Raw genomic sequence first — 20357 nt, forward strand, 5'->3', positions numbered from 1 at the left:
CCACTTTTCCACCCCTGCACTGATTTTTACAGGGTAAAAGGTTTCAAACGCAGTGAAAATAACACACTGGTCGTGTTACAATCAAACATTAGTAACCAACACTACATCTGCAGGCCCTACCTGCTAGAATCAGGATAAATGACTGCAGCAACAGGGAAGTAAGGACAATTGTTCGTAACTTGAGTATCAATTTAAAATGCCTTTGTTAATATCTTTACTGCTGTAATAAGTCAAAAGTACAATAAAACTAAGCTTTATGTTTTTAGTGATACTCCCTTGTCTGGCTACCGGCTGTTATGGAGCAGAGGGTTATTTAGTGTGGTTTGGAAGACTCGGCAGTTTAGAAGGCTCTGTCTAGCTTAACCTACCTAGACGGAGGAGATGTGAGTCTGAAATTGACAGCAAAGCAGAGAGAGAGAGTGAGATCTCTAATCCCCCTTTGGAATCGCAGAAGGGCTTGGATTATCCAGTCGGGGGAGCAGGTTTTCTTGATATTCCACACAGCAGCCTGGGGAAAGGGTTTCATGGGATTGGGGGGGGGGGGGGGGGGTATGTGAACCATCTAATGATTCATTAAATCCAGTGCATGATTAGGAATTGGAGTATATGCTGTAGCGGGGAAGGGAAATAAGACTCCCATTGCATAGCACTGTGGTCAGTCAAGGTCATAGTAAAACCTGGGATGGGTGAAACTTTTATGCAGTGGGAGTCTTATTTCCATCATTCTGTGAAGTAGAGAAGGTTTTGACTTTTTTGTTTGTTTGGGGGACTCCAACTGATATCTGATGAAAAGAAGAAAAAAAAAAAACAGGTGCTTGTAAGCATCACAAGCCTTCTCTCACTCGGATCCCTGAGAGCCCCTGCTGTAGAGCAGGTGGAGTCGACAGAGCTGAGAGGTCACATGCTGGTTGGTGTGTGTGTGTGTATGGGCCCCTGTATTAAATTAGCACTGTAGCAAAGCTGTGGAAACTTGTTTCTCACTATGATTTGCATTTATAGGAAATCCAGTTTCTCTCGCCCCCACCCCGAAAGGGGACCCACCCAGCACCTGGGAGTAACAGAGTGCAAATTGCAACCTTTGCAGAAAAAAAACCCCAAGCAATATATATATATATATATATATATATATATATATATATATATATATATATATATATATATATATATATAGTCAAGCTGAGAACATTGTTAAAATTTGAAAAGTTTGACTTCTGTTTTTGGAACTTGTGAAGCTGGTTTCAGGTGGGTGGTTTTAGAAGTTTACTCGTGGCAGCAGCAGTAGGCTTTTGTGCTGACAACAAAAGAAAAACGAGATTCACAATACCAGACTAAGAAAAACGGCAACGAAGTGGTTAATTTCTCACTCACTCGCCCCCTCCCTTTCCAGTATTATATTTTGTATTTGTATTTCATTCCAACCCTCTGGTCTATGATTTTATTTTGATAGGATTTATTCGGATCACATTTCTCCCACAAACTGCATCGTGTTTAATTATTCTATTTTTAATTTTTTTTTTTTTTATTATTATTTCTTTACCGAATCCTCTTTGTTTTTCTACTTATTATTTTTAATTGAAGCCTTGGTCACGTCCTGACTCCGTCACATCCGGCAGCGGCACAGACTGGAGAAAAGGAAAACACAAATTATAATAATAAAACTGAAAAAAAAAAAAAAAAAAAAATTAATAGTAATATTTGCTGTTTGTTTCTGGTGCCGCGGAGACCGTGCCAGTAAGGATCTTAAGATATCGATCTGCAACGGAACCGATTTCTTTCGTGTTTTTTTTTTCCTTTCGGTTTGTTTGGATCGGACCGTCTGAGGAGGAAGACTCTAATTTATTACGAGCAGTTTTCACTTTTGAGTTTTTAATCTGGGATATATAAATTACCTATGCCGTATACCCCGAATCCTATATGCTGTGCTTTTATTTAAGTTCCTAGTAGATATTGCATTTAAGTGTTTGTTTTAATATCCTCGCCAGTGCTGATAATGGGTACCCTCCGGACTATATTTTCATTTTCAGCTTTATTCAAAATAGCTTTATTTCATTTTTAGTTTTCAGTTCGTTTGATTTTTTTTAAATCAACATTTGACGTTGCTCAATCAACAGGCATTATTTTATTTTTTTTAATTATTTATTTATTGAGATTTCGCAGGGGACTCATTAATTTAACTCGAATATCCTTGGGGTGAAAAAAACAATCAAGGTAATGTTATTATGCTTATTGTATTGCTAACACCTACCGGGGCAGTTTAAATGAATGAGTTTTTTTTATTATTATTTATACTTCCTGTATATTTCAGTTTACATTGCAAGCGATAATGTTTAGCGGTAATGTGCGTGCTAAGCCAATACAAAACCGCTTATTGTTTTATGAATAATGTATTCAATTAAATGTCTGTTTCTGCTCTTATATGTTTACGGCTGTGGCCTGTCCCTAATCTGAGAAAATGCATATACAGCCGTGCAGATGTGTACAAAATAGCGCATACACCTAACCTAGTCTTACAGCAATTGTATTTTTTAGTTTTGGTTACAAACCTCGGATCGATCCGCTGTGTTTATGATGTACATTTTAAACTGATGGTTAGTATCAATAACAACAGGCAAATGAGAAGATTCAACACGCCAGGCGTTTCGTTATCACGATTTTTTAATTAAATTTTTTTGCATTTTTTTTGACAAGGTGTCCTGCCAAAACATTGGGCGAAAAAAAACCCATCTATTCCTTTTAAAATAGATACACAAATGGGAAACGTAAACAGTGTACAAATATGCGCTCAGTGGCTGAAGGGGTTATGGTACAGTAATGAGCTGTTTGGTCAGAATTACTGTCAAAAATCTCTTTCAGGCACCTCCGTGTGTGTGTGTGTGAACATGTTACTAACTTTACATTTTCCCAACATATGAAGCATTGCTTTGGTAGAAAGACGATGCCCACCCACAAAACTAGCGGCATATAAAATCAAAAATGTTAAAAAGAAAACGTGGAGAATTCTACATGTCAGGAAAGGGTGTGTGAAAGTGGTTACAACAGGGATGGAATGTAAGTAAGACCCCCCTTCCAAAGCATTTTGATCCATTCCTGGTTTGACTTTGAGCTTGTTAACCATGCACTGAGGCTAATCAAACACATGTTAAAAACTGGAATGGGTGAAACTGCTATGCAATGGGAGTCTTATTACTAGTACTAGTAGTTGGAACAAAGGGTGCCTATTGTAAGCAGTTAATAAAGTAACACACAGGCTTTATGAAGCTTGGCGGTGCTAGATCCTTCTTGTTCAGTGTTAAGTGCCTTCACCTGCCTCCAGTTTTATAGAGGTTGTTTTTAAGTGGCTGCGTTGGTATCTGTGGCTATGGTGCTATCTCCTAACAGGTCTTGTGGCTTGCTTTTCCACCTGTGTAGAAGATGAACGGTCTGTCAGTGAGTGAGCTGTGCTGCCTCTTCTGCTGCCCCCCCTGCCCCGGCCGGATCGCAGCCAAGCTGGCCTTCCTGCCTCCGGAGCCCACCTACGCCCTCCTGCCGGAGCTGGAGTCCGGGGCCACCCCCATGGGGAGGAGCGGGTTGCTGCGCGGGCGCACCCCCGACACCTCCTCCCGCTGGAAGCTGCACCTGACAGAGCGAGCCGAGTTCCAGTACTCGCAGCGGGAGCTCGACAGCACCGAGGTGTTCCTGACGCGCTCCAGCCGCGGGAATCGCATCGGCTGCATGTACATCCGCTGTGCGCCCTCCGCCAGGTGGGCGAGGGGAGGGAGGGGCTGTGTGCAGCCGGGGGGGAGGGGGAGGAAGGGGCTGTGTGCAGCCAGGTGGGGGAGGGAGAGAGACAGAGAGGAGTAGGTTAGGGTGTGGGAGAAGGAGATAAAAAAAACCACAGAGGAGATTGGAAGGGAGGACAGGCTGTGCCAACCTAACCTACATTTATTGCGCACACATCTCACATATGACAAATCACCTGTTAAAATTGCAAAAAAGCTAGAAAGAAACGTGGCAGCAGGTTTGAATATGTTTAGGTACTTTTATTTCTCATTTTGTAAACGGTCAAAAAAGTGCTCTCTTACCAAAGCCTGGGTGGCCTCCGTACCGAGCCCCGGTGTGTGCTGTACAGAGGGGTTTACGATCCTGATCGCTGTCTCTCTCTCTCTCTCTCTCTGTCTCTCTGGGGGTCCTCCAGGTTCACAGTCCTCTTCTCCCACGGTAACGCGGTGGACCTGGGGCAGATGAGCAGCTTCTACATCGGCCTGGGCACCCGCATCAACTGCAACATCTTCTCCTACGACTACTCGGGCTACGGGGTGAGCACGGGCAAGCCGTCCGAGAAGAACCTGTACGCAGACATCGACGCTGCCTGGCAGGCGCTGCGGACCAGGTGAGTCGCCACAGCCCGGGCTTTGCTAACGCTGGACTGACTGCACTCGCACAGAGTCTGTAGGTTTGACAGTGGGAGGCGTTCCATTTGGCTATATCTTGAGAATCCCTCAATCGGTCGCGAAGACTGGCGAGACTTATTTCTGTCCCTGCTGTTCCCTGTTGGAGTTGCACATACCTGACCACAGTCTTTTAAGTTGCTGGTTATATTTCAGATGTTGCGTAACTGTGGAGTTGGACTGTGGCATGTTGAAGTTGTTTCCTGTATGTTCTCTAAACTGATCGAGATCAGTCCTCAGGGAGGCAGGGGGCAGTCTGATTTGAAGCCAGAGCTGAAGTCAGGGTTGGTCAGGGCGTGGGTTTCCTGCTCTCTCAGATCAGGGGCTGCTCCGCTGCCTCTCTCTGAGAAATTCCTACATTCCTGGGATCTGCCTGAGTGCCTCAAACAGACCCAGCGCTGGCAGGCCCAGACTTTACCCTGGCGTGGAGGTGCTAAAACCGGCAGGCGCGCTAGAAAAGACTAATCCAACAACATGCCGTCCGTGGGAACGAATCCCACAGCCTCCCAGCTCCACAGCTCTGCATTATTAAGGCTGCCGCGAGATACGTTCGCAGCAACATGACCATACACGCAAGAAGCGACACGGAGGCGATGCGACAGGTTTGAAAAGTGCCAGATCTGTACAACTGTATTAAAAATTGCTATTGGCAAAACTATGATCAAGACTGGTACATATTTCTCAACATGATGTGGAAATTCAGAGTGTGTTCTCTGGCGGTATTTCAACAATAAATCATACATACCAGGCTTATCCAGTTCCTTCAAGTCCAGTGTGTAGAGCCCTTTACAAGACATTGAGAAAGGCTTCTATTGAGTTATTGAGCAAGTACTTACTGTGTGTCGTTGAGAGGCACAGCTGCACATCAATCGGAGTTATCAGCTTGTTAAAGAAGTCGTCTTCTTCCTCTTGTATTTTAAAACTGCTTGAAACTTAATGTTCTAAAATGTCATTTCTTTATTAAAGGATAGCAAATGCAGCTGTGCTTTCGGTCCCCCTGAAACCCCACGCTTCACAGTTACTTCACGATCACGTGACTGGCGATTAGTCGGCTTGCCAGTCTCTGAGGTTGACCATTGCTGTGCTGTTTGTCCAGTCGGCTATTCGCCGCTGCCTCTCTGCTTCACTGCAGCTCTCACATCTCCAGGGATGGCAACAAGACTCCTGATCAAGGAGACCGGGAAACTCACGCCCTGACCCAGCACTGGAGCTGCGGAGAGGGGGCTCCAGTTTCACCCATTCTAGGTTTTACTACGCGCTTGTAAACAAGCAGCTCAGCTGTGTCTTATTAAACTCTTTGTCTCCGTCTCAATTCCCCTTGGTAGGTTCGGGATTAGCCCGGAAAACATCATCCTGTATGGGCAGAGCATTGGCACTGTGCCCACCGTGGACCTGGCATCGCGCTACGAGTGCGCTGCGGTGGTGCTGCACTCCCCCCTCACCTCCGGCATGAGAGTGGCATTCCCAGACACCAAGAAGACCTACTGCTTCGACGCCTTCCCCAAGTAGGTGCCCCTGCACTGCGTACAGCTCTCTCCACACTGCAGTTGAGAGGTTTCCCATAGTAAAAGCATAGCAAAGTGTTATAAAGCACAATGAAAGCCTGTTAAAGCACAGGCAAGCATTGTAAAGAATGGCAAGGTATGGTAAAGCTTATTAACCCTTTTAAGGTACAAGAGACATATGAAACTTTTATAAGGACTGTCTCTTGCAGTATAAGAGAGTCTTCTCGTGATCACAATACATAGTTAATACCACTATCCGTGTACATAACATTTTTGTAAGCTTAATCTACAGTGCATGAAACAATGTGATTTGAGTTGCTTGATTGATGGCACCCTGTCATATGTATTGGTGTGTTGCATCTGCAGCGCTGTGCCACCAGTTGATTTAGCACAGAGAGTAACGTTGGGTATTCCAAGACCACTGCTAATCAGGGTGCTGTGAAACCAGCCCATTGAGTTTGAAGGCCATCCACAAAAGCATTTTCACACTCAATACATGGGGGATTTCCATATGCTGTCAAATCTAAACTTTCATGCCAACCTCATATGGGAATGGATACAAAAAACTACTCTCTATATGGGGACATTGGAAGACTCAAATGCATGACGACCTCATAGGAGGGTGCTGTTTTCTTCCCATATAAGCAATGGAAAAACAATGAAAACGTTTTTTATGAAAAATATTTTTGTTGGGTCCATAACAACCTTTTTCAGTGGCTATTTTCAATTAAAGTAAATAAGTAACGGTGTGCTGCTTCTCGTCCCGCAGCATCGAGAAGGTTTCCAAGATCACCTCCCCCGTCCTCATCATCCACGGCACCGAGGACGAGGTCATCGACTTCTCCCATGGGATGGCCCTGTTCGAGCGCTGTCCCAAGGCCGTGGAGCCGCTGTGGGTGGAGGGCGCTGGGCACAACGACATCGAACTGTACAGCCAGTACCTGGAGCGGCTGCGAAAGTTCATCGCACAAGACCTAGCGAGCCAGCGGACCTGACCATGCCTCCCTGTCTGCCTGCGAGGTCCCTGTCTCCCCCTGCCTCTATCTCTTTATACCCCTCTGTATATCTCTTTCCAGTCCTGGCACCCAGGGAAAGAAACCGGGTTTAAACGAAGCCTGCTTTTATATATAGATGTGTGTGTGTCTATATATATATATATATATATATATATATATATATATATATATATATATATATATGAGAGAGAGAGAGAGAGAGCACAAAAATTACAAGAATTGCTCTATTTTTATAAAAAACTAAAGATTGAGGGGGTTAGGATTCAATAGGAGCTGAAGGGTAGGCTTAACGAGAAGTAGCGAGCATGATTTTTCAAGTTTCAAGATTTTTTAAATAGCAGGTGGTGTGTTTTAAACAGCTTTGACCTCCAGCGCTCCCGAGGAGGGACATCGTTTCTATACCTCTCGCTGATGGAGATGGGCAGGGGGCCCTTTCTCCCTTTCAGAACCGGCAGACCCCACCCTTCCTTCCTCCCTCCTCTTCTGAACCCCCAGTTCGCTGTCCCTTTCGTTTCCCTGGTGAGATTGATACCTGGGATGAGTTGCAGCACACGTGTAGAAGCAGTCCTGGGTATTCTGCTATTTTCTTGAGTCTAAACCTGGAAAAGGAGAGTTCCTAGGGGCGTTTAGAATCCTAAAAAGCTGACCTCTTGTTGGATTCGGCAGCATTGCAGCCCCCGTTATCGCAGTTTTGGTTTGCACTAGAATCAAAAAAAAGGAAGTGCTGCTACTTGCTGCACTTCCTGCTGCCTGATCCCTTCCTGTGTGGTCCTCGGACCATTGCCCTTCAAAGTGCCAGTACATTTCATAATAATAAAATTTCATAAAAATAAATCAATTTTACTCGATTTAACTGTCTGTGCCAAAAAATAAAAAGAGGGGGATGTTTGAGAACAGTAAGTCTCGGCGTTAAAAATCTAGGGTTCGGCTAGAAATGCGTCACTGATGTATTCTGGAATGTTTTTTTACATTCGGAAACGGGGGCCAATATTTGGGGTCCCTTTGAAGAAAAATGGGAGGGGGGTAGATTGATGTATCATACATGGGGTAGTTGTTCATTGTACTGTGGGCAGGCAGCCGGTCCTTAACACTAAACCGCTAACACTAAAGAATCCAAGCCTTTACTGTCTGTACAACCTGTAGCGTTGTTTAGTCAGGCGCTGGTGTGGACAGTTCCAGATTTAGAAATGTGATCTGAATGGCTCGGTGTTCAAAGGGGAGAGTAACGCACCCTGGGGAAAGCGTTTATGGACTTGGTCACGTGGTTCAGAAGGCGGGCAATCAGTTGAGGGTAATCAAGCCTGTTAAAGAACTCCCTATATGTTAAAAACTTTCAAAAAGTAGAAAACTGGATAGTATTTCTTCTAGTATCAAACTATATGACTTCCTTACCTGATATCTTTACCCCTAAAATCATTCTGTTTGGTCCTGTTTAAAATGGGGTGGCAGGGTTTATTATACCCTTAACCAGTGTGTTTTTTAGTTGCTAGCCAATCCATTCCGCTGAAGACGATACCTCTGTACATTAAGTGCACAGGGGTTTTATTTGGGTCGTATTGTGACGTCCCGTATGGATTCCATGCTTCACATTGCGTGTTTCTTTCTCTGTTTTTCGGGGTGCGGGGGTCATTGTTTCTGTGAATCTGGAGAGAATGCATTAGGACTCCTAGATCTCATATCTGCTCTGCTACAGAACGTGTTTGAGCGTGTGCGTGTATTGAAACAGACGGGCTGTATTGTAGCTGTTGATTTTCGGTCTCCGTATGCGAGGGTGATCCTTCCGCTGGTACGGGATTAACCCTTAAAGAACCAGAACAAGTATTACAGAGGTGGAAATGAGATTCCTGTTGCAGAGCAGTTTCAGCCATGTAATCAGACACACCTGTGCTTGTTGCCTATACACTGGCTAAGCAAGCACATTAAAACCTGGAGCTGGTGAAAATGCTATGCGATAGGAGTCTTATTTAAATCTGGATTATACTGTGACTTTCTCTTTGTCTATATATAAACCTGAGAAGCTGTGTTTTGGCATCTCTAGACTTCTGTACAGTTGCTATGACATATTTTCTTCATAATGGTGGAGGGTAGAAGCAAATGTTTGGAGAGTGGATTTTCAGTTCTTTAAAGTGACCAGGATGTGATGGCTGCTACTGAGAATGATATCCAAAATGAATCTGAAAAGGAAAAACACTCTTGCTGTTCATCGATCTGGTCTAGGAAGAAGCTGCTGAATGTTAGCAGTTATGTAATCGCTTAACATGCAATTAATATTTTCTTTGTATTTGGAGCGTGTGCTCCACTCATGGTTTACGCGATGCAGAATTGTCTCGTATAGCCCAAGTGCTCCACTTGCTGTTTTATAGTGGAATTTGTCCAAGCATTTTCCACCATGCTAAGTTAGCACCAATTTTATTTGTAAAAACAAAACACACACACACACACAAAAAAAAAAAAAAAAAAAGGGTTCATACTTAGCACAGTGGAAAATGCTTTGTGAATACGGTCCCTGCGCTAGGAGGCTGTGCGGTCTGGAGGTTAAAGGAAAGGGCTTGTAACCAGGAGGCCCCGGGTTCAAATCCCGGCTCACTCACTGTGTGACCCCGAGCAAGTCACTTCACCTCCTTGTGCTCTGTCTTTCAGGTGAGACGTTTTTATAAGTGACTCTGCAGCTGATGCATAGTTCACACACCCTAATCTCTGTAAGTTGTCTTGGATAAAGGCGTCTGCTAAATAAACAAATAATAAATAATAAATCAAATAACTTCGCAAACAGCAAGAGGAGCACTCTGCTTTCCTGACATTGTAAAATCTAGGGCGAGGGGGGTGATTCCGGGTGTGGGAATAGGGTGCTTTGCCTATAAGTGTAATGGACAAGGAATTCTGCAGCTGAGATGAATCTGTTTAACACTGCCTATTGCACAGTGGTTTGAGCTTTAACTGTAAATGATCTGAGATATGTGGCGTGTTTTTTTTTTTAATTGAGCTCAGGTGTAATTCAGCTGTAATGGAATGACTCTGCTAAGCAGTGGAATTCTTCAGTCCTTTTGGCCTGTAAACCATGTGTTTGGAATGCTACTTCAATTCATATGCCCCTGGAGGGAGGGAGGGAGCTCTCTTACCTTGGGTTACACTGGTTGGTGTGTCCGAGACCAACAATAGGTCCTGAAATCTGCGTACTGTATTTCCTTGTGCTAGCATTTTCATTTCTAGAACTGTAGTGTTGACTGCCGTCTGAAAGTAGAGTGTCATTGTTTGTTCTTGTAGTGAAATAACCGAAATGAAGAACACTACTAGAGCGCGAATGTAAAGCAGTCGCTTCCGTGTCTGATAAAACATGGCTGATAAAAGGACAAGCCTGGAAAAACATCAGTTCAGTCAGTCCTTTATCTCAAATGCAGGAATGGAGTTGCATTGCACAGCAGTTTGATCCGCTCCTTGTTTTACTGGGAGTATAATAAGACGCACTTGATCTTGTTGCCCACATACTGTGGCTAACCAAGCTCCTATTAATACCTGGACTGGGTGAAGCTGCTTTGGAATAGGAGTCTTATTTCCATGCTTGCAAATGACAGACTCCGGACTTGATCGTTTATGCTTGTGCTCTGCTTGCTTGCTTATCAATATTATTACTGTATCATTATCTTTAATTAATCATTTGGCTGAGCGCTCTTCCTGAGAATGCCAGCAATGTTTTGCACAAACCAGAACTGAAAAAAAAAAAAAAACAAACATAACTTCTGCAATTCTGAACCAGCAAATTCACTGCAGCCAGTGGATTCTTTAAAGAGCCAGCAGATTGATGTACACAGCACACTGTATGCAATCTCCAAGCCAGCCAAACAATGCTGTCTACTCAGCACTGTTATTCTAGAGCCAGAGAACCCATTGTTACAACGTACAGGGTGCTGTGGAAAAAGATGGGTCAACTAGGGGTTTAACAATGAACACTGACGTCACGATATGTATTGTGATATGCAGGTCACCATACAGTATGTATCACAATACATGCGATGGGCCTGATCGGCTTCTTGTATGATGCATAATAAGATAATTTAATGTTTTGTTAAAAGACAAGATTTAAATGGAATAGCGAGAGTACGTGTCCATAGAGCTAGGTCTTCATGCAAAATCCACTTGGCCGAACCAAAGTGAGCTCTGTTGTACGTTTGCTCTTGTATCCCAATGCAAACGATAAAGACCTCTGTTACATGTAAAGTAAGCATCAGTTCATCGATACACCACTAGACAAGACTAGTGTTGTCTTATCTGCAGTATTGATGGCAGAGCTCAGCAGTGTGAAGTCTGGAATGTATTAACAGCCCAAGTATAAGGGGATTGAGCTACTGGTAGTATGCTGTTTGAAATTCTGTTTTTATTGTATATGGATAAAAGTTTCATCTTTTATATGAATTGAATGGAGACCTTGTGCACTCATTGCCCTTCCTGGGCTGTCTGCTGTCCAGTCCCTCAACACCGCTGCCCCCTGCAGTCCAAGGCAGGTCACATCAACTTTGGAACTTCCATCAAAGCTGGTGGTGGTGGATTTTCACCATGTCGTAGTAAAGTGCAACAAAGACTATTATTATTTTAATTTTTTGTGGATTTGTTTTAAATAGAAATGGATGGAATTTTGTTTTGTGCTTTCAAATAAGGTTTCTATTGTATTCAGCTATACTTTTGTTGATATTATTATAACTGTTATTTCAATTTGTAATATTTACTCAGTTTACAGAAACAAACAGATAAACTGTTTCTGAAAGTTTAGGCAAGTTATTTTACAATAAAATATATATATTATATATATATGAATATATATATATATCTATATATATCTATATATATATATATATTACGTATATACTATACAATGCAAATATGCAATGTTGAGAATTAACTATCATTTTTCTTTTTGTGGGTGGGGAGGGAGGGAGGGATGGGGTAGCTGTTTACAAAAGTGGCATTGAAATGGGATTGCAGCGCGGGCCCACCCAGGGTGCCAATCCAGGGCGCACAGCACTTTGTACAAACCAACCTTCAATATGTGAGCAATAAAGTCGGACAAATTCTTCTCATGTTGTCTGTTGGTGGATGTTTCTGTTGAATGCCAGCAGAGTGCCATGTCTTCATTCATCAGATCTGGTCTAAAGGACAGGGGGTTACAAGAAGGGTGCTTTGCACTACACAGCCCCTGAATACATTGAAATGGATGTTTAGATTTTCAGTATGACTCATAAACTAGGTTTGTATTAAACAGTGTTTGTTCATCTTTGGAAACAATAAAGTGTGTACAAACTTATCCCTTTAAACCAGGGGTAGGCAACCTTGCCTCTTCCAATCCATTCCACTGCGGGACTTTGTTCAAACAGGGTCAGTTAAATACTTCAGAGACTGGTTGGAATAATTTAATTGACCCTGTTGGAACAAAGTCCTGCAGTGGAATGGATTGGAAGAGCCAAGGTTGCCTTCCCCTGGTTTAAAGGGATATCCTGCCCCCCAAAAAAGTGAATGTATACATTTAGTGACACATCTTTCAACTCCTCTACAGTATAAGGTCAAGGAAATACCATTTATTGAAAAAAGAAAAAAAATAACAGGCTCCTCAGGACTGAGGAGGTTCATGGGACTAGCCCAGGGTGCCCCTGCAGAAATGAGCTTGAGGGACCGCATTCCTAATCTTTCATGTGGATCAAATCCATTTTTTGTAAGGTGCGTGTCATCTTGTAATAGTTATCACATCTCGTAATGCTAAACAATCTCCAGAAGACTGAAGAAATAAATCAATAAATCGATGCAAAATATGAGAGAATGAATGGGCATTTGTAAGATTCCATACGCAAATATGAACGAGACAATAGACAAGTTCATGTCTGCCATTATGGTTCCATTAAAGGTTAAACAAGTTCTATAGCAAGTATTACACCAGTTCGGTATTATCAGCCCCTTGTCCTTTCACACAGGGAGCTGCAATTCCCTTCAGTGCGAGTTTACACCCAAGAGCAGGGCTGTCCAATCACAGTCCTGTCCAATCTCCTCTCCAGGTTTAACAGGTAAAACGAGACCGAGAACTATAATGACAATAAAATGAATTGGTTTTTCGACCAGGGTTTGTAACAGAGGGAAGTGTTAAAACCTTTATCTCGTTAAACCTGAAGAATTGAGTCGAGGTCAAGACCACACAGGTATTACATTATATTATCAGTCATTTTATCGGAACAGTATGCTGCTGGACGAAGCTGCGGGCTGCGGTTTAAAGAACACGTTTTTTTTTCTTCTTTTGTTCAGATGTCTCCATGGTAAATACATTCTGATAACCCTGACACCCCAGCCCCTCTGCCTGCCCCCTTCCTGAAGCACTGGCCCATAAATCAATCTGTGGAGTTTTTTAATGCTAAGAATTGTGACTTGGGTGCAGTACTGGAGACCCAAACAGACCCAGCACTGACCTCAATGCTCACCTATGATAAAATTTTCAGCAATGGTTATAATGTCATTCCGCTGGTACTTGTGTTCTCTTTGTCAGACAAAAAGCACAATCTCTTATCACAGCCTCTTCTCTGTGGTCCCTGACTACAGCGCTGTACATAAAAAAAAAAGAACTGCTGTAGAAAAATGCATCTTTAATTATTCAAACAGTCATTCTAACACAGAGTGTGGCTTAATGGAGACAGTGCAGCCTTCAACAGGTGCTGACAGAATTCTTAGAGGGATTTGTACCCTAAAGAGAGTGTCTGTGTGTGAGGGAGTGTCTGTGTGTGTGCAGATGGACTGAGCAATCCACAACAAAAAGGCATTAATTATCTGTCTCTCCTGATTATTCCTGAGGGGGAAGTTTTCCCTTGCAGATTCTCCCAGGAAAAGGAGAGGGAGGGGCCTGGCCTCTTGAGTTCATCAGACCCGACAGCTGTTGTGTCTGAGTTGAAGCGAGTCGGCACGCCCCAGACTGTGTGATTGTGCGGAGCAGAGGGGGCAGAGAACAGAGCTCCCTGGCTGCGGATCAGACTCTCTGATAATATATGCATCCTTAATATCGTCGCTTCTCAGACTTCTTTCCAGTCATGCCCCGTCCTTGTGTTAAAATCCAAACAAAAAATTAAATTTAATCAAACGAGATTGTGCAAAGGCTACCCCCCGCTGTAACACTGTGAGCAGAACACTCTTTATTGCTAGTTTCATAACGCTTCAATATAAAAAAAAAGAAAGATTCACAGCAAGACCAGGGCTGGGGATTGTACTGCACATTTTTCCTCTCTCAGACCCCTTACTAAATATCTTGGTATCTCTGAATAGATAATTGTCTCCTCTTTAAAAATATGCCAGCTATTTTAATGAGCAGGACATCTCACGAGTAGAATGGTCCCCCAAAATGTTCTTCTTTTTCTAGGAAAGCAGGGGATGGGGAGTCTGTACCTCTCTTTGACACACTCTCTCCCTTTGACACAGTCCCTCACAAAGCGTTTCCCAGGCTTCCCCACACCTTGCTAGGCTGTTACTGGACCCCTTGATTAGTGAGCTCAGCTTTGAGCCCAGCATGCAGTTACCAGGCAGAAAACAACAAGAAGGAGGGATGAGAGAAGGGGGGGGGGGGGGGGGGTGTCGTGTTTGTATAACCCAACACTCACACAGAGCTTTAATACTCTGACTCCCTCTATAGAGACAGGGCTATACATCTATGCATCTAGACTGCCGTCTTGTGCTGAAATCCAGCTCTGGTGACAAACGGCAAGGAATCCTAATATCCTGAGCAGACAAGATCACAAAACCAGCCCTCGATTCAGCACACCCTGACCTTCCATCAACACTATGCAGTGCATACGTTTCTAAACTTAATCTCTCTCTCTCTCTCTCTCTCTCTCTCTAGATATAAACCCATTGTTTTAAATAAAGAGACTCCTGTTCTGCTGAAGTAAACAGCTGCAGTATTTAGACACACTACTGGCTCTCTGGTCCTAAACAGACTCCACTTCTTTTTGGTCCTACATTAGTTAATTGCCTCTTAGCAGATTCAGTTAACTATTTTAGACGCTGCCTGGAACCTGGACTGGATTAGATCTCAAGGGGCCAAGTTGAGTACCGCTGAGATAATGAATTGAGATCCAATTTTACAAACTTGTTAACTTGTTAAACGAGAACATGTAGAGAATGGTATGGAATGGAGGGAGGGGTTCAAATGTCACCTCCGACCCCACTGCCCAGCCCCCCCCCCCCATATTGTTTGGGAGGACCTGGCTGGGGGCCCCCGGGGGTCCTGTGACACGGCATGCTAATCTGCTTAGCGCTGGCGTTTAGACTATAAACCCGTCATGTGCTCAGAGCGGCGTGAGGCCTCTTTGTGCCAAACAGCTGAAAAGAAGATTTTTTTGTTGTCTTTTTGGTTGTTTCATTTTGTTTGTTTTACTGGTTTGTATTTTAGCTCCAGCCTGGGGTTAGCTAGTGGCAGCTGGCAAACTGGTGACCAGTCAAAGGCTGCCAGCAACTTTTCTGAGCCATTACTGGTTATAAACCAGAGCGAGCGAGTCAGCCCACATACAGTGTTAAAAAATGTTTCTAAAAGCATCTTGAAAATATCAGCTCTGTAGGTTTCATTTTCCTGACAAAAATAAATATTTCTACACAACATAAACATCACAACTCGTCCCTAAAAGACTGAAGTACGTTGTACGTTGGTGTATATATATATATATATATATATATATATATATATATATATATATAAAAATACGTTTTGTGTGACCGGGGTAAAGGACACTATACTCGCTTTTTCTTTTTTTGTCTTTTCTCTGTGGGTGTGACGCGCAAACGTCTCAGACAGGTACGAACTACTACAGAAGGTTATTGTCAGAGCTCAGTCATTTTCCAGGAATAAAATCCCTGTCAATAAAATTCAAGGTAACAAATCTCAGTTTGTGCATATCAAAGAGATTCACTGAACTGACAACACGCCAAAGCAAAGCAGCTTCATGCATATGGAAATGATTCGTTGCTCAGTGCAGTCCAGTTCAGTGAGAGGCTGTTTGTGTCAGCAGATCACACATACACAGTTCAGACACAGCGCACACACACTTATTGGAGTTGCACTCCCCCCCATCCAGACACACACACCACTCACACAGAAGCACAGAGAGACACGCACTCTCTCTCTCTCTCTCTCACTCACACACACACACGTATGTTTGTTTTCCTATACTTGTGGGGCTTCTCATTGACTCGCACTATATTTTTATTTACTATTTCTAACTCTAATCAGACAAAACTGCACACAGGGTGAAAGTCGACAACAAACTAAATATTTTGGCACTTTTTTCTTTTTTTTTTAAAGGCATATTTAGTTTTTAAAAAGGTGTTTTACAAAGTGGGGGACATCCCCACAACGTCATTTTTTTCAGGAGTTACTATCTTTGGGGGGACATTTTCTCAAATTTTGTCGGCACATTGATAATAATACCTGCCCCCCCCCCCACACACACACACACACACACACACACTGCACTGCTCGCTGCCTGTGACTCAGGGTTGAGGAAATAAACTTCCCATAGATACAAAAGCATTCCGGGAAGGAAAACGAGGAATTTTTTTTTTTTTATGTCATTTTGCTTCCCGAAAGTAGCAAATTCATCATAATCATTTTAAACATGTCCTGTAATAGATTTGCTAACTGATCCAGTAAAACTACAAGCTGCTCTCCAGCCCACGCTATTCCTAACTGGAAAAAACAACTGAAGATTTTCCAGCTTCATTACTTGTTTGTTTCTGGACTATAAAACATTTTCACGGGTTTGTGAACTACGGGCACAGTTCTGCAAAAGAATGAAAAAAAAGAAATATATACAGTTAAGAATGCCCTACTTAATTCACTTCCTGTGCAGCAGTCATGAAGTCCCATCCTAAAGTCAGAAGCAAGTACTGACATCAGCTTCACACGAAACTGCAGTCCGATAATCCTTGACTTGGGAATGACAATATACAGTATACAGCATGAAACTAAACACCTAATTATTTTTTGAATATTTTTATAGTTTACAAATTCACCAGTTGTGTTTGTCTGTCGCGCTCTAGATGGTGAACTTGGTAACTGCCTTGGTTTTCACTTTTATCATACACCCCTAGTCTCCTTTCGGGTTGACCATAAGCCGATTCGACAGAGATCTTGTAACCATTCAGGTTCGATGAGATTGCTGTGTGACTGTGAGGGCCCTCTGTATGTGCCTGCGTTGTTAGATTTGTTTTAGTTTTGGCAGCAGGGAAAGTCTGCCAGAGGTTCAGCTTCCTGGGATCATGAGACCTGTCTTAGGACCAACGGCTTGGGAGGCAGTCATGGGACCTGGAAGGCTAATTAGCGACTGAACAGGGTTGTTTTTCTTCAAATACGGATCATAAGAACGCCTGGGCTATAAAAGGGGGACACGAGACCGGGGCCAAACCAAAGCATCCAGGAGAAAGGAAGGAGAGGAGAAGAGGAAGCACCACACACTGCTGGAGAGGAGAGTGGAGAAAGGAGAGAGAAGAAATGATGACAGAGACAGCTACTCGTGATGATGATTAACATGTTGAAGGTGTAAGGACTGTGTAGACTTACTTGCTAGCTTTGTTGTTTTGTGCTAAAAATAATTTTCTTTGTGTGCAGCAGTGGTTGGATTGGGGACTGGACTGGGCTGGACTGGGCTGGACTGGGCAGAAGGGTGTACGCCTGGTTCTGTAGACTCCCCGGACTGTATTTTGGCTAAGCCTGTGTTAGCTGGATAACTTTTGTTATGGAATGTGTACTCGTTTGAATTACATGCATCTTGGTTTGCATGTTTTCTTTGCATTTGTTTTGCATGTGAAAGGAAGATTCAATACTAGTTCATGTCTTAAATTTACAGCAGAAAGCATTGGGGGAGCTTTTACAAAGCCTGGAGCAAAGCACAGGCAAGCATGGAGAAGTACAGTGAAATCCCCAGGAAATGCATAGAATAGACAGGGACAGCATGGTAAACTGCAGGGACAAGCATTCGAATGCTGGAAGACTTGAAATAGGTTTCTAAACACTATCACTGATTATGAGAAGCGCATACCTGGCATATAGGATTCTGGGTTGAGGATCCTGTACTGAACAAGCAGAACGACTTTCTTCTGTTCCTTACAAAACCATTAGTCCCGAACGACGGACCGAATGCGTCTCTGTTTGAAAGAAACGAACCCTTATGAAAACTTTTACCTGTGCTGAGCCGCCACAGTCATTTTTAACTCTGCCACACTGTTACCATGTAATCACATTGCAGAATTGTCACAGCTCATAAATACAATTCATAGACAGAGAAGCAGTTACTAAAGAAAGAATTATATAGACTTCAGTGTAAGGGTAACCTTAAATCAAAGTTTACTATGTTAAATTTGCACAATAATTCTGTAGTTTTCTCATGCCTTTTCCCATGGTTTTAGTATGCGTTTACCACAGTTTACCATGCTTTGCCATGTTATTTTAATTTTTTTTTGTATATGCTTTTTCATACTTCTCTGGGCTTTACAAGGCTTACCTATTCTTTCACATACTTTCACTGTGCTTTATTACACTTTGCTATATTTCTACTTTGAAAAACTTTAACAAGGGTGGGATACTGGGTCCTGGGAATTGAAGATAAAGTTTGCAGACTGTCCTGCCTTGAATTTTGGAGATCATGCATTCAAACCCCCACCCCCCTCAAAAGAAAGCACCAACACCCTGGGATTGGGGTGTGGTGGGGTGGGGGGTCACAGTGGGCTGTGCTCTTCCCTTTGTCATCCTATGCCTGTGACTGGAATGGAGGCTGGGGTGTTAAGGGGAGGCTTGCAGTTATACCACACTATCACGGAGAGAGAGGGAGAGGGGGAGGAAAGGGGGGGTGTGAGGGAGAGGGGGACTGAGGGAGAGGGGTCAGCAACAGCTGCAGGAGTCTCCAGCAACACATGCACCTTCATTTTCATTCTCAAGAAGAAGAAGAAGGGATTAGAGCAAACCCTTACAAAAACATGCTGCAGATTTCTTAATGCAGTATATAATGATGCTCGCCGTTGCAGATCTGTTGGGAGTATTTTGCAAAACAGCTGCAATGCAGAGGAAATTTAAAGAGCTGTATTTCTAGTATCTTGATTCAAAACTTCCAGCAGTTGATAACAAGGACTCCTTGACATTAAAGGTGCATTTAAAAAAATAATTTATTGATTTTTAAGTGGAAAAACACATGTTATTGTGTTACTGCTACAGCAAGCACCCCAGAATGTTGATGTAATGGGATGGGCTGGTCAACTTTAAAATTGAGCAAATGCCTTCTTAGATACCTCAATTTACCTTTGGCGGGGGAGGGAGGGCAACACGTAAATTGGCTCCGGTTGCTACCCCATCACCAGCTGTAAAACTTGGACGACCATCCTACCCCCCTTCCTCCGTGTCTAATAAGATGTTGTTCCTTCGCAGTCTGAACAAAGTCGTAAACAGTCTTTTTGCTTGGTGAATTTAATCGTGGTTTCATTTCGGGGGGTGGGGCGGTGGTGGGGGAAGTGGTTGTGATTATATCTATATCGTTATCGTCATACATAATTGAGGGAGAGGGGCGGGGCAAGTTTCAATTAATTAAAAAAAAAAAAAAAAAAAAAAAAAACGAGACGCGTGGTTTATCCTGGAGTGTCGGTTTTGTTTTCCTCAGATAGATCTTATGTAACCCGGATTGAAGCCGGATACGCTATGCAAAGCCACATGTAAAACATATCAGGTATACTGAAATGCAAGACGTGTCCCCACCGGGGTCGTGTCACTGTACAACAAGAAATCAAATGGATTGATAGTGCCTTCGTGTCATAATAAAGCTGTCGTCGTGAGTGTATTTACATGCGTCTGGTGCGGTCTGACTGTATCTTCCTTATATTCATTCTGCATTAAAACTCAAATATGCGTTTGTGTGCAGTTCAGGGAACGTATTGTGCGTTTTTGAGGGTGTCCCGTGTGTGTCTGTTGGGCACACCCAGTTTCTGCGGATTTACAGTAACCCCTGTAATGAAGCGTGGTGCATGGGCTATCCACGTGTATTTCCTTCTGTTGAAGAAACTGTAGTGACACTAAAACAAACGTAATACCCATAAGGCCAATGAGCGAGCTACATTATATTATTAAATTATACATCATTGTTAAAATCTAAATAAAAAACACAGCGGGCCGGTTGTGTCTTTGTGTGACCTTTTTTAGATTGCTTTTGTAAAACAAATCGTAAAACAAACACCAATCGCCAAACTTGTACCCGTGTTAACAATCAACCGCCGCGTGTGCTTATGTAACATTCCCTGCGTCTGTGGAGAAGATATCGGGTCAAACTGCTTAAGTGTCCCCGGCCTCTCCTCTCCTCCGCCCGGCCGCGTCACTCGCGTCATGGCGCAATCGGCCCCCGGGAGGAGCGAGTGGG

At 43.2% G+C, this 20357-nt stretch overlaps 1 protein-coding gene across 1 annotated transcript; it reads left to right on the top strand.

Moving 5' to 3' along the window:
* Window positions 1–1615: 1615 nt before the first annotated feature.
* Window positions 1616–8313, top strand: LOC121301561 (alpha/beta hydrolase domain-containing protein 17A). Its single transcript, XM_041231056.1, has 5 exons — window positions 1616–2208; window positions 3409–3740; window positions 4175–4369; window positions 5753–5932; window positions 6702–8313. Exons 2-5 carry the CDS (start codon window positions 3412–3414, stop codon window positions 6925–6927), a joined length of 930 nt encoding a protein of 309 aa, XP_041086990.1. The 5' UTR covers window positions 1616–2208; window positions 3409–3411; the 3' UTR covers window positions 6928–8313.
* The last annotated feature ends 12044 nt before the right edge of the window (window positions 8314–20357 follow it).

This window comes from Polyodon spathula, chromosome 27, assembly GCF_017654505.1.
Source record: "Polyodon spathula isolate WHYD16114869_AA chromosome 27, ASM1765450v1, whole genome shotgun sequence".
Classification (NCBI taxonomy): Eukaryota; Metazoa; Chordata; class Actinopteri; order Acipenseriformes; family Polyodontidae; genus Polyodon; species Polyodon spathula.

Coding starts and splice junctions, on each gene's coding strand:
- LOC121301561 (XM_041231056.1), top strand. CDS start 3,412: ATGAACGGTCTGTCAGTGAGTGAGCTGTGCTGCCTCTTCTGCTGCCCC. Junction 3,741..4,174: donor CGCTGTGCGCCCTCCGCCAG/GTGGGCGAGGGG, acceptor GGGGTCCTCCAG/GTTCACAGTCCTCTTCTCCC. Junction 4,370..5,752: donor TGGCAGGCGCTGCGGACCAG/GTGAGTCGCCAC, acceptor TCCCCTTGGTAG/GTTCGGGATTAGCCCGGAAA.